Source organism: Molossus molossus, unplaced genomic scaffold (genome assembly GCF_014108415.1).
Source record: "Molossus molossus isolate mMolMol1 unplaced genomic scaffold, mMolMol1.p scaffold_m16_p_9, whole genome shotgun sequence".
NCBI lineage: Eukaryota > Metazoa > Chordata > Mammalia > Chiroptera > Molossidae > Molossus > Molossus molossus.
The window spans coordinates 67,102,082-67,121,558 of NW_023425403.1; the positions used below are offsets into that span (position 1 = coordinate 67,102,082).

The 19,477-nt window shown below is 34.8% G+C and overlaps 1 protein-coding gene across 2 annotated transcripts in view; it reads right to left on the reverse strand.

The window, feature by feature from the left end:
- PIBF1 (progesterone immunomodulatory binding factor 1) overlaps positions 1-19,477 on the reverse strand; it is a 183,068-nt gene that overhangs the window by 56,540 nt on the left and 107,051 nt on the right. Inside the window, exons 13-15 of one of the 2 annotated variants that reach the window (XM_036250418.1) lie at positions 19,281-19,371; positions 7,637-7,739; positions 3,078-3,198 (exon numbers count right to left, since the gene is read on the reverse strand). In XM_036250418.1, the coding sequence (XP_036106311.1) occupies positions 3,078-3,198; positions 7,637-7,739; positions 19,281-19,371 (315 nt within the window). The remainder of the gene's footprint in view (positions 1-3,077; positions 3,199-7,636; positions 7,740-19,280; positions 19,372-19,477) is intronic. The other variant, XM_036250417.1, reaches the window with a different exon arrangement.

Here is a 19,477-nt window from a genome sequence, read left to right on the forward strand (position 1 = left end):
TATACATTTTACACACACACACACACACAATATAAAATTTAAAGCAACCACTGTAATAACAAAGGGTTACAGCCAATAAGCCAACAATGAGATAAAATGGAATGATAATAATAATTCAATTAATCCAAAAGAAGGCTGGGGAGGCCTGGCTGGTGTGGCTCAGTGGTTGAGCATAAACCCATGCCCCAAGAGGTTGCCAGTTTGATTCCCAGTCAGGGCACATGCCCAGGTTGTGGGCCTGATCCCCAGTGGGGGGCATGCAGGAGGCGGCCAATCGATGTCCTCTCTTATTGATGTTTCTCTCTCTCTCTCCCTCTCCTTTCCACTTGCTCTAAAATCAATAAAGAAAAAACAAACAAAAAAACAAAAGAAGGCAGGGGAATAAAAGAAGAAAAATGAAGAGTTAGGATAAATATAAAACAAATAGCAAGATATGATTAAAAATAATCATATCAGCAAACATATTAAAATGTAAGTGTTCTGAAAACCCAAATTAAAATTACTAGTTTGTCAGACTGGATGAAAAAGCAAAGTCTAAATGTACATGTTGCCTGTAAAACAATTAGGCATAAACAGGTTAAAAGCTGAAGGATGGGCCCTGGCTAGTTTGGCTCAGCAGTTAGAGCAATGGCCTACAGACCAGAGAGTCCCGGGTTCGGTTTCCGCTAAGGGCACGTACCTCGGTTGCAGTTTGTCCCTGGCCCCAGTTGGGGTTGTGTGGGTGGCAACCACTCGATGTGTCTCTCTCACATTGATGTTCCTCTCTCTCTCTTCCTCCCTCTCTCCCTCCTGCTCTATCTGAAGATAAATGATTAAACTTAAAAAAAAAAAAAAGCTGAAGGATGGAAAAACATATCAAGTTAACACTAGTCAAAAAATGTGAAACTTTTACACTAAAAATTAAAAAAAAAAAAACACTATTAAGAGAAATTAACACCTAAATAAATGGAAAGATATACTGGGTTTATGGGTCAGAATATTCAGTATTATTAAGATGTCAATTCTCATTTCATCCACAGATTCAATGCAATCCCAATCAAAATCACAGCGAATTCTTTCTTTCTTTTTTTTTGGTAGAAATGATTATAGAATTCATATGGAAATGCAAAAGACACAGAATAGCCAAAACGCTTTGAAGTTGAACAGAGATGGAGAACCAACACTACCTAATTTCAAGACATTATAAAGCTACAGTAATCAAGATGGTGTGATACTGACATAGACAAAGAGATTACTGGTACAGAACAGAGTCCAGAAACAGACTCTTACATACATGACTAATTAATGTTCAATAGGGGTCTTTTCAGCAATGATACTAGAACAATTTGGTTTCAATATGCAAATAATGAATTTCAATCTCCATCTTGTACAATACATAAAAATGAGCTAAAAATGAAGCACAGGCTTAAAACTATTAAAGATCTAGAGGAAAACAGAAAGAAACCTTGTGATCCCAGGTTAAAAAGATATTTTAGATACTATACTCAAAACACAATCCATAAAAGAATGAACTGATAAACTGGACTCCATAAACACTCCTGCTCTTCAAAAAAACACAGTTAAGAGATGAAAAGACAGGCCACAGAGTGGGAGAAAATATTTGCAAATCATGTATCTGATAAGACAGTTGTATCTAAAATGTATAAATAATACTCAAAACTCAATAATAAGAAACAATCAGTCTGATAAAATGTGTAAGAAACTTGAACACTTCTCCCAATAAAAAAAGAGGGAAAAGAAAAACATGAAAAAATGCTCAATATCATATATCATTAGGGAAATGAGAATTAAGACCACGAGACACCCCTACACACCCATTAGAATGGCTACAATGGAAAAGACTGACCAGATCAAGTCTATGCAAGGATGTAAGGAACTAGAACTTTCACACGCTGATGGTGAACATGCAAAATGCTACAAACCTTTGGTAAATAGTTTAGAAGTTTCTTAAAACATTAAATAGACACCTATTATTGACCTAGCTATTCTACTCCCAGGTTATTTACCCAGAGAAACAAAAGTGTATGTTCATACAGAGACTTGTACATGATGCTTTACTTATAGTATTAGCTTTATTTATAATAAGCAAAAACTGGAAACTCAAATGTCTATCAACAGATGAATAGATAAAAAACTGTGGTATATCTATACAATGGAATGTTACTCAGCAATGAAAATGAATAAAATATGGATGAATCTTGAAGTAATTATACAGAATAAAAGAAGACATAAAAGGTGTGTGTGTGTATAAAAAGCATATAGTGACTCCATTTTATATCAAAGTCTAGGAAATGTGAACAAAACTGCAGTGACAGAATAGAAATCAGTGGTTAGGATAGGATGTGGGTGAGGAGGGCTGGGAGAGAGAGAGTCCAAAGGAGCACAAGGAAACTTTTGGGGAGATGTATGTGTTCATTATCTTCCCTTTGGTGATGGTTTCATGGGTAAACACATGTTAAAAGTTAGCATGTTGTAAACTTTAAATATGTGCAGTTTAGTGTATGTCCATTATGCCTCAATAAAGCTGCTATAAAAGGAATGTCTGTTTTCATTTTAAGTACTTTTAATATTTTCACTTTGGCTATTCATTTATGTATAATTTCACACATATTTTGTCTGGTCCGCAGGCTGACGCTCTAACCGCTGAGCCAAACCAGCCAGGGCTCACACATATTTTGAATAGCATATAACTTAATGGTAATTCCAACAACAACTGAGTTTCACCTGTGTTTTATTCTTAAAAACTCCAAGCTGATTTAAATATTTAAACCAAAAGACTACAGATCCTGAGAGAATTTCTTTCTTTGTTTTTTCCACCATGTATCATGAATAGTCTATTGTTATAGAAGCAATCAAATACAGGCATACTTCAGAGATACAGTGAGTTTGATTCCAGACCACCACAATAAATCAGTTATTGCAACAGAGCAAGGTACATAATTTTTTTTGGTTTCCTAGTGCATATAAAAGTTATGTTTACACTATAGTACTCGATTAAGTGTATGCTAGCAATATGTCTAAAAAATACAATGCACAAACCTTAATTAAAAACATTTTATTGCTAAAAAAATGCTAACCATTATCTGAGCCTTCAATGAGTTGTAATCCTTTGGCTAATGGAGGGTCTTGCCTCATCATTGGTGGCTGATGACACTTCCAGGTGGTGGGTGCTGAAGGTTGGGGTAGCTGTGATAATTTCTTAAAATAAGACAATAATGAAGGTTGCTGCATCAATGGATTCTTCCTCTCACAAATAATTCCTCTTTAGCATGCAGTGCTGTTTGATAGCATTTGACCCACAGCAGAACTTTCAGAAATGGAGTCAAGTCTGTCAAACCCTGCTGCTTCTTTATTAACTTAGTTTATGCGATATTTTAAATCCTTTGTCATTTCGACAATTTCCACAGCACCTTCACCAGAAGTAGATGCCATCTAAAGAAACCACTCTCCTTGTTCATACACAAGAAGCAACTCCTCATCTGCTCGAGTCTTATCATGAGATTGCGGCAAATTAAGTCACATCTTTAGGCTCCACTTCTAATTCTAGTTTTCTTGCTAATTTCCACCACATTTGCAGTTAGTTCCCTCACTGAAGTCTTGAAATCCCTCAAAATCATCCATGAGAGTTGGAATCAACTTATTCCAAAATGCTGAATCCTTTCCTGAAGGTTTTCAATTTACTTTGCCAAGATCCATCAGTGGAAATACTATCTATGGCAGTTATAACCTTATGAAATATATTTATTAAATAATAAGACTTGAAAGTTGAAATTACTCCATGTCTCATGGGCTGTAGAATGAATGTTGTGTTCGCAGGCATGAAAACAACCTTGATCTAGCTATTTATCTTCATCAGAGCAGTTGGGTGACCAGGTGCATCGTCAATAGCAGTAATATTTTGAAAGGAATCTTTTTTCTGACTAGTTAAGTGTCAACAGTGTTCTTAAAATATTCAGTAAAACATGTTGTAAACAAATGTGCTGTCATCCCGGCTTTGTTGTTCCATTTACAGAACACAGACAGAGGAGATTCAGCAGCACAACTCTTAAGGGTCCTGGGATTTCTGGAATGGTAAATGAACACTGGCTTCAAAATAAAGCCACCAGCTGTATTAGCCCCTAACAAGAGAGTCAGCCTGTCCTTTGAAGCCAGGCATTGACTTCTTTCTAGCTATGAAAAGTCTTAGCTAGCATCTTCTTCCAATATGAAGATGTTTCATCTACGTTGAAAATCTGTTGTTTAGTGTAGCCACCTTCATTAATTATCTTGGCTACATCTTCTTGATGACTTACTGTAGCTTCTACATCAGTGCTTGCTCATTTATCTCGCACTTTCACATTACGGAGACTGCTTCTTTCCTTAAACCTCATGAACCAATCTCTGCTACCTTCAAACTTTTTTTCTGCAGCTTACTCACCTCTCTCAGCCTTTATAAAATTGAAAAGAATTAGGGTCTTGCTCTGGATTAGGCTTTGGTTTAAGGAATGTTGTGGCTGCTTTGATCTATCCAGATCACTAAAACTTTATTCATATCAGCAATAAGGCTGTTTCACTTTCTTATTTGTGTGTTCACTGAGTGGCACTTTTAATTTCCTTCAAAAACTTTACCTTTGAATTCACAACCTGGAACACTTTTTGACACAAGGCCTAGTTTGCAATCTAGCTTTCTTGGCTTATGACATGCCTTTCTTGACTAAGCCCAGTCATTGCTAGCTTTTGATTTAATGTGAGAAACATGTGACTCTTCCTTTCATTTGAACACTTGGACGCTATTGTAGGATTATTAACTGACCTAATTTCAATAGTGTAGTGTCTTAGTGAATGGGGAGGCCCAGGGATATTGGGGAACAGCCAGTAGGTGGAGCAGTCAGAACACATACATTTATCAATTAAGTTCACTGTCTTACATGGGCACAGTTCATGGAGATCCAAAACCATTACAATAGTAATGTCAAAAATCACTGATCACAGATCATCATAACAAATATAACAAGAATTAATAAGTTTGAAACATTTCAAAATTACCAAAATGTCAAGACACAAAGTGAGCAACTGATGTTGGAAAAATGGTGCCAACAAACTTGCTCAATGCATGGTTGTCACAAACCTTCAATTTGCAAAAAACAGTGTCTGTGAAGCGTAATAAAAAAGTGCAAGAAAAGGAAATATGTCTGTAACACCATTTTTGTGGGGTAGAAAAGAGTAAACTCCATGGACTATTTCAAATTGTAATATTTTCTTTTAAATGTTTAGGGAAGTTATACATTCTGCACAAACTTTTAATATAGGTTTACTGATTCTTTCTCCATGTCTTATGAAAAAAAATTCAAACATACACAAAAGGACGAAACTGAATGATGAAATATATGTGTCTGTTCCTCAGCTTCAAATATTATCTACATTTTGAGTTTTTTGTCTTCAATATTTAAGTCTTTTTCTCAATATTAGACAATCGTTTTCAAAGAACTGCTTCATGTAAAGCTTATTATACTTCACTAAAATGTAACTTCACATTTAATTTAATTTCCTATCTTTCCCCCTACAATTTGTATAAGAGTGTATTTATTCCTATTTAAATTAACTGAAGTGCTCCAAGGTGATTGTTTTAAAAAAAAAAGCAATATAACAACAAAAATACATATAAGTTTATGTGAATTTTAATATTTTATTTTATTCTTTAAAAAAATTTTTTTTATCCTCATCTGAGGACATTTTTGCATTTATCTTCAGATAGAGCAGGAGGGAGAAAGAAAGGAAGAGAGAGAGAGAAACATCGATGTGAGAGAGACACATTGAATGGTTGCCACCCACATGACCCCAACCAGGGCCAGGGCCAAACTGCAACTGAGGTCTGAGCCCTTAGCGGAAACTGAACCCAGGACTCTCTGGTCTGCGGGCTGATGCTCTAACTGCTGAGCCAGACCGGCCAGGGCTAATATTTTACTTTTTAAGAAATGTTTTTGATAGGTTATTCTGAAAATAAAACAAAGCCGAGGGATCTATAACATATTAGTAAGCTGAGGTTCATTTGTTATTTTAGTCATTCATTTATATAGCTTCCCATGGTTTCACCCTACAGTGTGCTACAGTTGGCTTGCAGTTTTTAAGAGGTGATGAGTAAATTTTTAGGAATTTTGTAAGCTGGTTATTAAAAACTTTATTAATACTTAAAATAGAATAAATTTTATTTAAAAAGGAACAAACACTAAAACTCATCAATTTTTAATTATGTTACTATAATTTACTATTATCTATGCTCTGTGCTTATATATGTCTATTGTATTCTCATGGTGGAAGCATTATGTAATGTTGTGCTACTGAGCATCTTTTCCCTACTCCGTGTTCAGTAATACTATGTTGGCAGACAGTCATGGTGGGAACGTTTACCCCACAGATATAGGCAAATGCCACAAATCAGAGCCATCCCTCACCCGTCTGGAGAGCCGGTTGTTTACATCTCCCACCATGACATTGCTCCCACCCTGAGCACAGCTATGTGTCAGGCACTGCAATACTATAAAAGATGTCTGATCTATGAAATTTGAGCATAAAGATCCTCCTAATGTTACAATATTAATAGCACTTTAATAAAGGGCACTAGAATGACAAATGTGAATGGCAGGTCCTTAAGAAAACAAATGAAGAATAATGGTATGTCTTAATACTTTCTAATATATGACTTGAAAAGGAGAACTAGTGAAGGGCATCTATGGTTTTAAGTGTTTTATTATTTGAATTTCAAAAGTACAGAAAAATGTAATTAGATGTTGACTTAAGTAAGAAGAGGATTGAAAATACATTGTAAAACATATATATGACCCTTGAACATGAGTTTGATGTATAGGTCAGCCCTCTGTATCCCTCGGTTTCACATCCCAGGTGGGGAAGCTAAGGTTCCAAGGGACAACTGTATACATTGTTCTATGTCATTTCAAAGAGGGAACTGGAGCAACTGTGGATTTTGGTATCTGTGTGTGGGGGTGTCCTGGGACCAATCCCTAGCAGTTATTGATGGACAACTATCTATAGTCAAGTTCTGGGGAAGTCAAAAGTTACACAGGGATTTTCAACTTCAGGGTATGTGCTTTGGGGGTGAGGGGGTGGGTGTCTGCATCCCGAACACCTGTGTTGTTCAAGGTTCAAGTGTATATTCTTTAAACGATACAATATAAGGTTAAGGAAAATAAAAAAGATATAAATCTGATTTAAAAAATATATAATTTGAGAACTATCATATACCAAAGAAGTTCAATTTGTTTAGTAGATAAGTAATTTATTATCAATTAAAGAAGTCAAAAAGCAAATCTATTTTTAAAATGAGGCTTTAGTTAAAAACTTAAAATGCCACCAAAATTTGTCAAACTTGTTTTGCCAGTTGATATTCCCAGAAATCAGAGCTCTGTCTGTCTAGTCTGCATTTATATTTAGTCTGGGCATTCCATCTCTCTTTTGATCTTAGTTTTGCCATACTGTAAATTGTTTTATAAGGCTTTAACATTAAGTTTGTTTCACAAATTGTAAAATCATTTTGTATTATCAAACAGCTTATTTTAAAATTGCTCAGAAAATACACAAAGGAGTAACAAAGAACTGAAATGAACACCATGATCCTTTGTGTTTCTTTTAAGTTATTTACCTCTTGTGAAAGCTGTGTTACTTGGTCCTTTTGATGTTCCAGCTCTTTTAAAACCAATGAGTTTTGTTTTTCTAACTGAAGTACTCTTCTTGCCAAGTGGACACTAGGCAAATGAAATTAAAAAAAGAAAAAATTAATGCTTAGAAAAGGCGAATGCTATCTAAAATATTTAAAATGTATGTACTTGAAAGTTGACTTACCATTTCTTTTTATTACTTAAATATTAACAGAAAAAATATGTAATCAAATAATATTTTCAGATGTCAACAGTAAAGACCAATATTCCAACAAATCACAATTTTGAAAGTAACATTAAAATCTCCATAATAATGTAGCTGTGATATATTGATTAGAACAGTAATGGTTTCTACCCTAGCTACATTATGATACTTGCTTGAAAAGACCACAAGATAGCAATTTACAGCTTTCTCCATTTTTATAAAAATTTCCCATTGATGAACAAATCAGGCAATTAGTTGAAACAATAAGCTTTGCACTTAGAAAAAAATCAGTGTTTAACTCAGACAACATGATACATTTTATAAACCAAAACACAATTATAGTTCTGGCCAGTTTGGCTCAGCAGTTGGAGCTTTGGCTGGTAGACCAAGGAGTCTCGGGTTCAGTTCTGGTTAAGGGCACAAACCTTGGCTGCAGTTTGGTCTTCGGCCCTGGTTGGGGTCATGCGGGGGCAATCGGTTGATATGTCTCTCTCATGTCGATGTTTCTCTCTTTCTCTCACCCTCCCACTCTATCTGAAGATAAATGGAAAAATATTCTCGGGCAAGGATAAAAAAACACACCATACAACTAGATTTTCTATTGAAAGTAGAGATGAAAAATATGTATAAAAAGTGAAAAATGTCTATTGTACTGAGTGTAACCTTCAAATTTAGGTTACCTTTAAAATTTAAAATCATATTAAATGTGCAATGTTCCAATTACACTTTAAAGACACAATTAAAAAAAAAGTTCAGCTATAAAATCATGTCTTCTAACTACTGGGGAGAAAAAGGCATAATTCTTTTAAGAACTTTCAAGTATGTTGAGAGACATGTTGGTCCAAGGCCCTCTGATTCCAAACACTGAAAAATTTCATATTTGTCACATTTTCATTTTCCCTGAGTTGACCAATTAATAATACCTTACTTGCAAAACCTCTTGGAATCCAAGAAGACACAATGTTTTACCATAAGAAATAAAATATTTTCTTTCTAAATATAACTATAGCACAGCCCTGGCCGGTTTGGCTCAGCGGTTAGAGCGTTGGCCTGCGGTCCGGAGAGACCCGGGTTCGGTTCCCGCTAAGGGCATGTACCTCGGTTGCAGTTTGTCCCCGGCTCTGGTCAGTCGTGCGGGTGGCAGCCACTCGATGTGTCCCTTCACATCGATGTTTCTCTCTCTCTCTGTTCCTCTCTTCTCCTCCTACTCTACCTGAACAACAAAAAAAAAAAACAAAAAAAACTATAGCACAAAACCAATTCCGTTGTATTTTTAATATTTTCTAACATCAGATAAAGGAATACAGACAACACTCTGAAAATAATGCTAAATATCATCTTACACATCTATTTTTAAGAACTTGTTCTCATTTTTCCAAATAAAAAAGATACGAGTTCTGGTAAAAGTTTATATAGTGAATTAGGTAGCTCATTTAGTTAGATGTGCTCTAAGTTTCCATCCTTTCAACTGGCCTAAGATATTGCCTTAATAATCAGCCGGAAAAGACACAATCCCTGTTTTTTAACAATAATTTTTTACAAAAAAAACCCCAGCTTTATTGATATAAATTTTACTGGCTTATATACCATGAAGTCTAACCATTTAAAGTGTACAATTCAGTGGTATTTAGTACATTTAGAGTTGTTCCACTGTCCCTATAACCTAACTTGAGAACATTTCTGTTAGCTCCAAAAGAAAATTTTTATCATTAGTCTCACTCCCCATCCACCCTGCAGAGAACTAGGGACCCACTAATATACTCTCTTCCTTTATCGATTTTTAAGGTGTTTACAGTTTTTGAATATCCCATTTTCCATCCCCCAATCTAAAATACACCAAGTTCTCTCACATTTGATCTAAAATAAGATCACTGCAAGCAAAATCAATCTTTTTAAAAAATGTATGTTTTTACTGATTTTTTGAGAGAGAGGAAGGGAGAGAGAGGTAGAAACATTGATGTGAGAGAGAAACATTGATGAGGTGCCTCCTAGGCATGTGCCCTGACCAGGGTCCAAACCAGGACCTCTCAGTCCACAGGATGACGCTCAGTCTACTGAGCCACACCAGCCAGGTCAAAATCAGTCTGAATGCTAATTTTATATCACATTAACATTTTAAATCTGTTGATTACATTACATGTTGGCAAATATCTGTATTTTATATCACCAGATCTGGTTTTTTTTTATGCTTCATTTAAAAACCTTGATGTTATCTTCATTCATATTTTCATTCTCTCTCATCCTTCATATATGTTAGAAATAAGTCCTTTCATCTTTTTGTCTCCCACAAAACTCAGCATTAGGGTCTTTCTGTCCATAGTAATTTCTTAATGAATGTATGTTAAAGGTATAGACCATATTTGTATAATACTCAGTAGAGAAAAATGAACACAATCAAATGCTATTGCATAGAGTAAGTTACAGATTAAATAAAATGTGAAAAAAGGGATACAAGAAAATGAGATGCAAAGGTCATCCATTACTAACATTCTGAAGAAGACAGTAACTTGAAGATATTAAGCTTAAAAATATTAAGTAGCTCATAGGGTTTAGGGCCTTTTGTTTTGTTTGGAAACTGCATAATGCTCTTATGCAAATATGGTGTGATACCACTTATCAATGCAAAATGTCACATGACATAAAACACAGAATTCAAGGAATTCTTGGTATGCTGGTGCTTAAGTCCTAACATCAGGGCTACCTCCTTCTATTAAGAATTTCCCTGATTTTGGTTGGAGGATTCTGAATCAGAAAAATCAACTGTAAATAGCAGGAAGATATCTTATGGTTTTTTTTGTCTGTTAATTCTCACCTGAGGATATTTTTCCATTAATTTTTAGATAAAGTGGAAGATGAGGGGAGAGAGGGAGAAAGAAAAACATCAATGTGAGAGAGACACATCAACTGGTTGCCTCCTGTACATACCTCGACCAAGGCCAGAGATTAAACTTGCAACCCTAGAAATCTAACCCGCAACCCTTTGGTTCACGGGTTGATACTAAGCACTGAGCCAAACCAGCCAGGGCTATCTTATATTTTTCTTAAAAATGGTTCATAAATGTGTTCCAGAGAATTCTGACTACTAACTTATAGTACTATTTTAGTGAAAAAACTTTCTAGGAATTGGTGATGATGGTAATGACTGTGACTACTGTCATGAATGTTGATGTCATTTATGATCCATAATGATCATAATATAAAAGACACTGTAGTACAATTGATCTCCAACTGATCTACTGATCACATTTAAAAAAATCACTTCTAAGTCAGTTGTAAGGCTAGCAGAACATATCTCATAGATATGTCAGAAATTATATTAAGGTCTCAGGTTGCTCTAAATGACACATTTAGCCCATGATGTTGTAGGGGAAAAAAAAAGAAAAAGAAAATAAGAACAAGAAAAAAAATAATACTGTGAAATTTTTCATCATTATAATTCTTGCAATTAAAAATGATAAAAAAGAAAGTTAGCAATTTTTTTCTTGATCATGAATATCAATGACTGCAGAGAAGCAGGTTGAATTAGAAGAAACATTTATTAATTCAATAAGATATTCATGAACACTTTCTTTTAACATTTATTGAAAGCCTAAAATCTATACTGGTACTGGGAATACACAGTATCTACCTGGAGGATCTAACATTCTACTGAGGAAGACAGGCAGATAAAAAAAGAAAATATTGTAGTGTGCTAAATGCTATGAAAGAGCACACAGGAATGAAAACTAATACTTAGCAATCTGGTAAAGAAGCAGAGAAATAGCATCCTGGGTAGAAGGAAAAGCATAAGTAGTGCATGATCTGCTGAAGAAAACTGTCAACAGTATGGCATTGATGGATAAAACACATGGTGTGTAGTGAGGGCTGAAGCTAGAGAGATATAGACAGGGATATATGATGAAAGGCCTTGTGTGACAAGCTGAGTTTAAATTTTATCTTTAACTTGCTTAGGCATGACATAATCAGATCTGCACTTGAGAGAGTCCTCTATCAATACATGGAGGACGGCTTAGAGAAGGAAGAAGACTTGAGTCAATTAGAAGGTTAAGGTCATAGTCTAGACCAGTGGTCTCCAAAAGTAGTTATGTGCAAAATAATCCACTGAAGTGTGGGAAATATTATTTACATTTACTTTAATATTATGCATCTTTAAGTTTTTACTTTCTGTGTAGGTTTCATATTATGTACATAATATATTAGTCATGTGACAATACATGTGTGTAACCTATACATAAATATAAATACATAGACATATATTGATGGGTGCATGTTCAATTTTTTTCCAGTAGGGATTCATATCAAAAGGTCTGGACACTACTGGTCTAGGCTAATTTTGTAGAACAGAAATATAATGTAAGTCACATATGTAATATAAAATGTTCCAGTAGCTACATTAAAAGTCATTCAAAGCCCTTATCTCCCATGATATAAAACAATTAACTTAAAGTAGATCAAAGACCTAAATATAAGAGCTATAACACAGAAGTAAATCTTCACTAACATGCATTTGGCAAAGGATTCTCAGATACGGCACCAAAAGCACAAGCAACAAAAGAACAATTAGATGAACTAGATTGCATCAAAATTAAAGTCTTGTGCTTCAAAAGACACCATCAAGACAGTGAGAAGACAACTCATGGAATGGGGAGAAAAATTTCAAAATATATCTCTTGGTAAGGAACTTGTATCCAGAAAATATAAAGAACTCTTATATCTCATCAATGAAAGGATAATCAAATTAGAGCATTCACAACAGTGGCTTGCTTATGGAAAGTATAACTTTGCACTCCTTGTACTAGGATTTCCTTAGAGTACTATGACTGAGTTAAAACACATGTGCATCATACATTTTCAAACATTCCTCTTGAAAGGTTGTACAAGTTTAAATCCTAATGAACTACAATAAAATTATCCAAGTACAGTAATTTATATTTATTTTGTTCTCTAATGTATTCTAAATGCATTGAATAAAACTTGGTACAATAATTACTTGTTCAATAATAAACTACTGAATGAGTGAACTTTATTAAAGACCTCCTGTTTTCTTCATACCCTAACCAACACTGGACATCAAAAATCTTTAAAAGTTTTCTTAACCCTATAAATAAATAAACAGAATATTATCTTAAAGTTCTTTATTTGTGAGGTTAAACATCTTATATGTTCGTCACACATTTGTATTTCTTACTTAATGGGTTGATGTTTATATCTTTTCCCCACCTACTTCAAATCTTACCTACATAATAATTAATTCTATTCTCCATCTAAATTATTTAAAAATATCAAGGCCTTCTATAATCTCAACTGAACCAACATTATTTTCTACTGATGTCTACTCTACTTAATGACCCACAAATATGTTCTGTGTATTTCTTCCGATATACTGCCGCTCTTCCTCCCGTCTGAAGGCAGGCTGTTCCACTGCTTGGGAGCTCACCTTTCTCCCACTCCCATCCAGTTCCACTTTCTCCATTCCTGACCGCACTCACTGCTCCCTATTCCTCTATAGCACTAACAATATATTTTGGGATGTTTCCTGATATTTTCTCATGTGTGTTCATCTTTCTCCCCCAATAGATGCAACTTATGTGAAGAGGGGGTTTTATCGCCTGTAGCATGTAATGAACAGAATGGGCAGCTAAATACGGAATATGGAAAGCATATTCCAAGGTTGCAGAGTATCAATATTATTAAAGTACAACTAATACTCAGCATCTAAGCATGGAACTAGTAATAAGTGCCTGAAGTTAATAAGGGTAGAAGGCAAATGTCACAGATAACAAGTACCTCTTCCATGTTTCAACCTCCTAAATGTTAAAAAAATTTTTTTTTCTTTATTATTATTTTTTCTTTCTTTTTTTTTTTTTTAATCCTCACCCGAGGACATTTTTCCATTTTTTTTGTTCAGATAGAGTGGGAGGGAGAGAGAGGACGAGAGAGAGAGAGAGAAACATCGATGTGAAAGGGACACATCGAGTGGCTGCCACCCGCACGACCAACCAGGGCCGGGGACAAACTGCAACCGAGGTACATGCCCTCAGCGGGAACCGAACCTGGGTCTCTCTGGACCGCAGGCCGACGCTCTAACCGCTGAGCCAAACCGGCCAGGGCTATTTTTTTTTTTTTTTTCTTTATTGATTTCAGAGGGAGAGAACGTGAGGGGGAGAAAGAGATAGAAACATTGATGACAGAGAACATCGACTGGCCTCCTCCTGCATGCCCCACAGTGGGGTTTGGGCCCACAACCTGGGCATGTGTCCTGAGAGGAACTGAACTGGCGACCTCTTGGTGATAGGTTGATGCTCAACCACTGAGCCACACCAGCTGGACTCAACTTCCTAAATCTTTAAATGTGGCATGTTGTTGTGATAAGCAGTTTGGTGTTACAGACAGATTCTGTTTAGAAATCTTGGATATTAGAAGTTGGAAGAAAGGGGGAGTTCAGTTTAATTGAACTTCAAAGCAAGACAAATGAATTGTTCAACTAGAGTTTATATCTCCTTTACTACATGCATATACAATAAAAACCAATTTTTCCAAATTCGTTAATGAGTAACTATGAATACAGTCAGGGAAAGTGAATCCTGCTGAAGGTTATTTATCTTTTTTGTATAGAACGTACTAAACTCAAGAAAATTCTGCTTCGACAGATTACCTACTGAGACAGTAAAGCAGGTACAGTACACAATTCTTTGTAATTATATTAACTGCCATGTGATTTTTACCTGTAAAGATTAAGATCCACATCAACTAAAACTAATAAAACAGAGTATGGTTTTATATTTAAATATTAAACCAAAATTTCACCTGTTATCTGGTAAAATTATTCTGCTAAGAGTTATCTCTCAGAGCTTTCGTTACTTTGACTCCAAATAAAGTTACCATCTTGGACCTGTCAATGACAGTCAGTACATCCAATTATTACATACAATTTCATAATAATTTGCTCAGCCAATGTGAACATGGCAGACCTCTATTTACATCTAAGATGTCAAAGCACAATGGAGGACTGATGCTCTACTTTGAGTTCTTTGATGGTTCTCTTATATTATCAATACTCCAAATAAACAAGTGTATTTATTTAGATACTTCATAATTATTTTCTTGGTCTGATATAACACTTGGCTTTCGAAAATTTTCTCAGTTTTAGGTCAGAGTTCTGTCTCTATAAGCATGGCATGAAAAATGGTTTTAAAAAAGGTCTTAATAGCCCAGCCGTTGTGGCTCAGTGCTTGAGCATCGACCCATGCACCAAGAGGTCGCCAATTCAATTCCTGGTCAGGACACATGCCCAGGCTGTGGGCCAAATACCCAGTGGAGGGCATGCAGGAGGTGGCCAATCGATATTCTCTCTCATTGATGTTTCTATCTCTCTCTCCTCCCTTCTATCTCTCTAAGTCAATAAAGAAAAAAAATTAAAAAAAAAAAGGGTACATTTGCCAGAGTGATTCCAGCTTCAGAATGCTTTAGGTTGGACCTTGTACTGCCTGCTGTTGGCAGTTGTTTAAAACTAAATAGTGGTCTCATGCTGATTATCTATGTTATATGAGACTTCCTCTAGTTTCAGGTTGATCATGAACAGACTAGCATTAACTTTTCAAAGGACTAGCCCTAAAACCAACTCATATAAAATAAGTGTAGCTTTTCCTAAGGACAAAATGAGAACTCATATATATGAGAACAAGGAGAGAAAAACAAATTTTTGTTATGCACAAATGTTTCCTAAAGGAAATAAAAGTTTCCCTGGTTTTATTTTTCCTTTGTTACAAAGCTCAATCAACTGAAAATTTCAACTTAAAGCTCTTTATACAACTAGGCAGAAATCCAAATAAAAGGTCTATAATATGCATTAATCATGTAATTTGAAGGTTTAAAAACCTCCAGAGAAGTCTCCACATTCAGATCTTTGAAAACAAACAGAGAAGCACACACTAAGACCACGTTAGTGCCTGGGTGTTACTCGGGTTAAAGAGCATAACCAAAACATATAACCAGAAAATCTTGTTTGCTATTTTCAAAGTAATCATGACCGAAACAAAAACATTACTTCAGATTTTCAAGTTTAGTCAAGTCAAGAAGTGCCCATTTTATTTTAATCTATTTTAATTGTATAAGCCCTTTTAACTTCCTACAACGTTGTTCAGAAAGAGTTTAAAACAATATTCAGTTATTGTTCCTATCTCTATTGAAACTTCAAAATGAGAGTAACCTTATTTACCAATTATAATGTGTTTAAAATATATGTTTGTAAGTTATTTTGCAAACTAATTTTGAAAAGTTAGTTTGCCACTTCTTTATAGGAGATTGGCATTACAGTATGTCTTAAGAAATTGACTGATATCAAAGAAAGTGAATCTCAAAACCAGTTTCATGTTCAGGGCATGTCTCTACTAATTATTTCAAGAGGGCTCATTAAAATTTTTAAACAGCCCTGGCCGGTTTTGCTCAGTGGTTAGAGCATTGGCCTGCAGACCAGAGAGTCCCGGGTTCGATTCCTACTAAGGGTACATACCTCAGTTGTGGTTCGTCCTTGGCCCTGGTTGGGGTCATGGGGGTGGCAAACAATCGATGTGTCTCTCTCACGTCATTGTTTCTCTCTCTCTCCCTCCACTCTATCTGAAGATAAATACAAAATAAAAAATTTTTTTAAACAAAATTGCTATATATAAAAACTCGAATTGTGCCTAAGGTTTTTATTTTTTTTGCTCTAAAATCAACTATACAATTTACTTTAAGAAACATTAACTGGCATAACCAACTAATATTTATTAAACTCTACGCCAGGTACTCTGAACTTTGCATCCATTTTCTCATTTTAATTTTTAATAAAGCTTGGGTAGCAACAGCCAACTAATGAAAAATTTCAGTGGCTATCTAATTTATTAACAGCAATATAGCTCTCAAATACAAAAGGCCTAAAAATGAAAGCTTTGGATAACCAATAAAATTTATCTTTTTAAAGACCATTCAATGAGATAAGAAAATGTTCAGGGTAGGATTATAAGATTAAAAAAATCTAAATTATATACAATAATATCCTAAATATATACAAAATATATATCTGTATACATTTAAAAATTGTTTTATGTTTTTATTGATTTTAGAAACGGAGAAAGGGAGAGAGAGTGAGAAACATCGATGTGAGAGTCATCCATTGGTTGCCTCTGTACTGAGAACCAAACCCGCAACCTGGGCATGTGCACTGACTGGGAGTAGAACTGGCGACCTTTTGGTGCATGGGATGATGCTCAACCAACTGAGCCACACCAGCCATGGCTGTATACATTTTTGAATAGTATCTTTGGATGGCAAAATTACCAGGAATTTCCCCAATTTTCTAAAACAAACGTATTATTTTTATACTGAGTAATCCCCTTCACTTAAGTGTTACCCTAAATACCTAAATCTGGTTGTTGAAGATATGAGATTTGAAATCAAATTTAGTATGAATAGAATATATTGTGTAGTAGTTGGGAAATAAGGTCCTTTGAAAGTTTAATATATTTTGATACAGATTGAGGTATAATGAAAACTTTATTATGCAAATACTTCATTTGCTGTTCTAACTCAGCTATTTTATAATACACCTTAAGTTCCCATTGCTTTAATTCCAATGTAAAAATTAAATATAGATTCTCTCAAAACCTATATTTTTACTTTAAATTAAACAGAGCACAAAGCCACTGGCTTCTTTATAAATATCCATTAAGAAATCAAATATGGACTCTGCAAACTTCAAAAATGCACCAGACCCTAAACAGAGATATATTCTGTGCCACTGCTCAATTTTATGCATACAGTAGGCACTCAATAAAAGTTATTGAATGAATGGGCAAAGGAATGCATAAATGTCCTCTATGCATATCTAGACGTACTTTCCCTTCACTCAGTTTAGATGACCTGAGAAGCACTTCCTCAAAATAACCCTCTGGTTCACCACTAGAAGAATGTCTGGCACCAGCTGGTAGGAGATATTAATAGCATGCCCATTAGGCACTTGTTCAAGGCACACAGATAGCTCAGTGATAAAATCTTTAGAAATATTTGGACAGTTAAAATTATTGGAATATGAATCAGTTGTGGTTCCTTAAATCTTCACTCTAAATTTTAAGAAATCAGTATCTATTTTTGAAATTCTTAAAAAAAAAAAAGCAATACTTGCTTTCAATTTGGGAGGAACTCAGTATTTGGGCTAAAGAAAGAAAGCTTACAATTGCAAAATTCTTCTTTTTTTTCCTTTCTGTGACAAAATCTTTTGAAGATGCTAAAATAGAGAAGAGAATGGCCTTTTTCCTTCAAATTTCAATATTTAGTATTTTTATGATCATTTATCATTGATAAGGAAGTCATTTGTCCACAAACCTGTACTTTCATTCCTCCCTAGGCAACATAATGCTCAGAACCAGAGATATGCTGAAATTACAGTGTCCCAGGTCACTTTTAGTGATCTTTGGAGGGACTTAGAGAAGAATGGGAATGGGATGGTATTATAACCAATTTTTCAAATAATACATAATTCAGAAATACATGTATCTTTACCAAACAGAATGAACCGGTCCAGCTACTAATTGATACGTGGTAATAATCTATACTTGATCTAAAACTTGCCAGGTATTTAGTTTAATCAGCAAGAGACACAGATTCTAAGCATCCCTTTATTACTTCTATAAAATGGTCTTTATCTTACATCACTTTAGATAACCACAGAGACATTTTATTCTCTGAGCCATTGCTTCAAAGTTTCTACACAAGTACTGGTGTTAAGATGAACTGTTTTTCTTTCTTAGTGTGTAATGTCTCTAAGGGTTTAAATCAATTCATATTAAAATAAAAGATAAACAAGCAGCTCTGAGTCCTCAAATACTCAGATGAAGAGACAATTCTACTAGGTATCTACAAGGTAGAGACAGTGGGGAATAAACAAGAATAAGATGTGGTTGTTGACCTTGAGGAACCTTCCATCTAGCTGAAGAAATAATATGAGAAATGAGAGCTAATGAGACAAGATAAATGCTTTATTGTACAGTATGAAGAAATTAAGATGTTTATAGGCAGACACATATATTAGCCTCATTCTCTTTAAAGAAGCAAATGAGGCAGGAGAGATGGGGCCACTTGAAAGGACATGTAATTCACCCGAAATTAATGTGAAAATAAGATTAAGATGGTGTCATTATCACAGAATCTAATTCTAGAAAAATTTTAATGTATGCTTCTATTTTGCCAACCATTAAACTCACTAATAAATACATCAAATGCACAATTATTACTTACTGTGTTTTATTTTGTGAGCAATTTAATATTTATGCATACTAAGAACAAAGTAACTTTACTTTGTCGTGCAACTCAGCACACTATCAAAAAGTGTATGTATTTACGTGTAACTCAAGTAGATAAGTGAAACAAATATATACTGACGTTACCTTTGTTTTAGTCGTCTTTTGGCAGTTGTGGGAACATTAGCACCATAGCCATAGGAGAAAAGAACCCTTTCAGCCTCAACTTCATTTTCAACTGGAAAATATTAAAAGTGCATAATGTGAAATAATTTTTTTCTTAAGAAGGATGGCAGAAGTAAAAATAAAAGATGGCATAATAATGAATTAGGGAGCATAAAAAC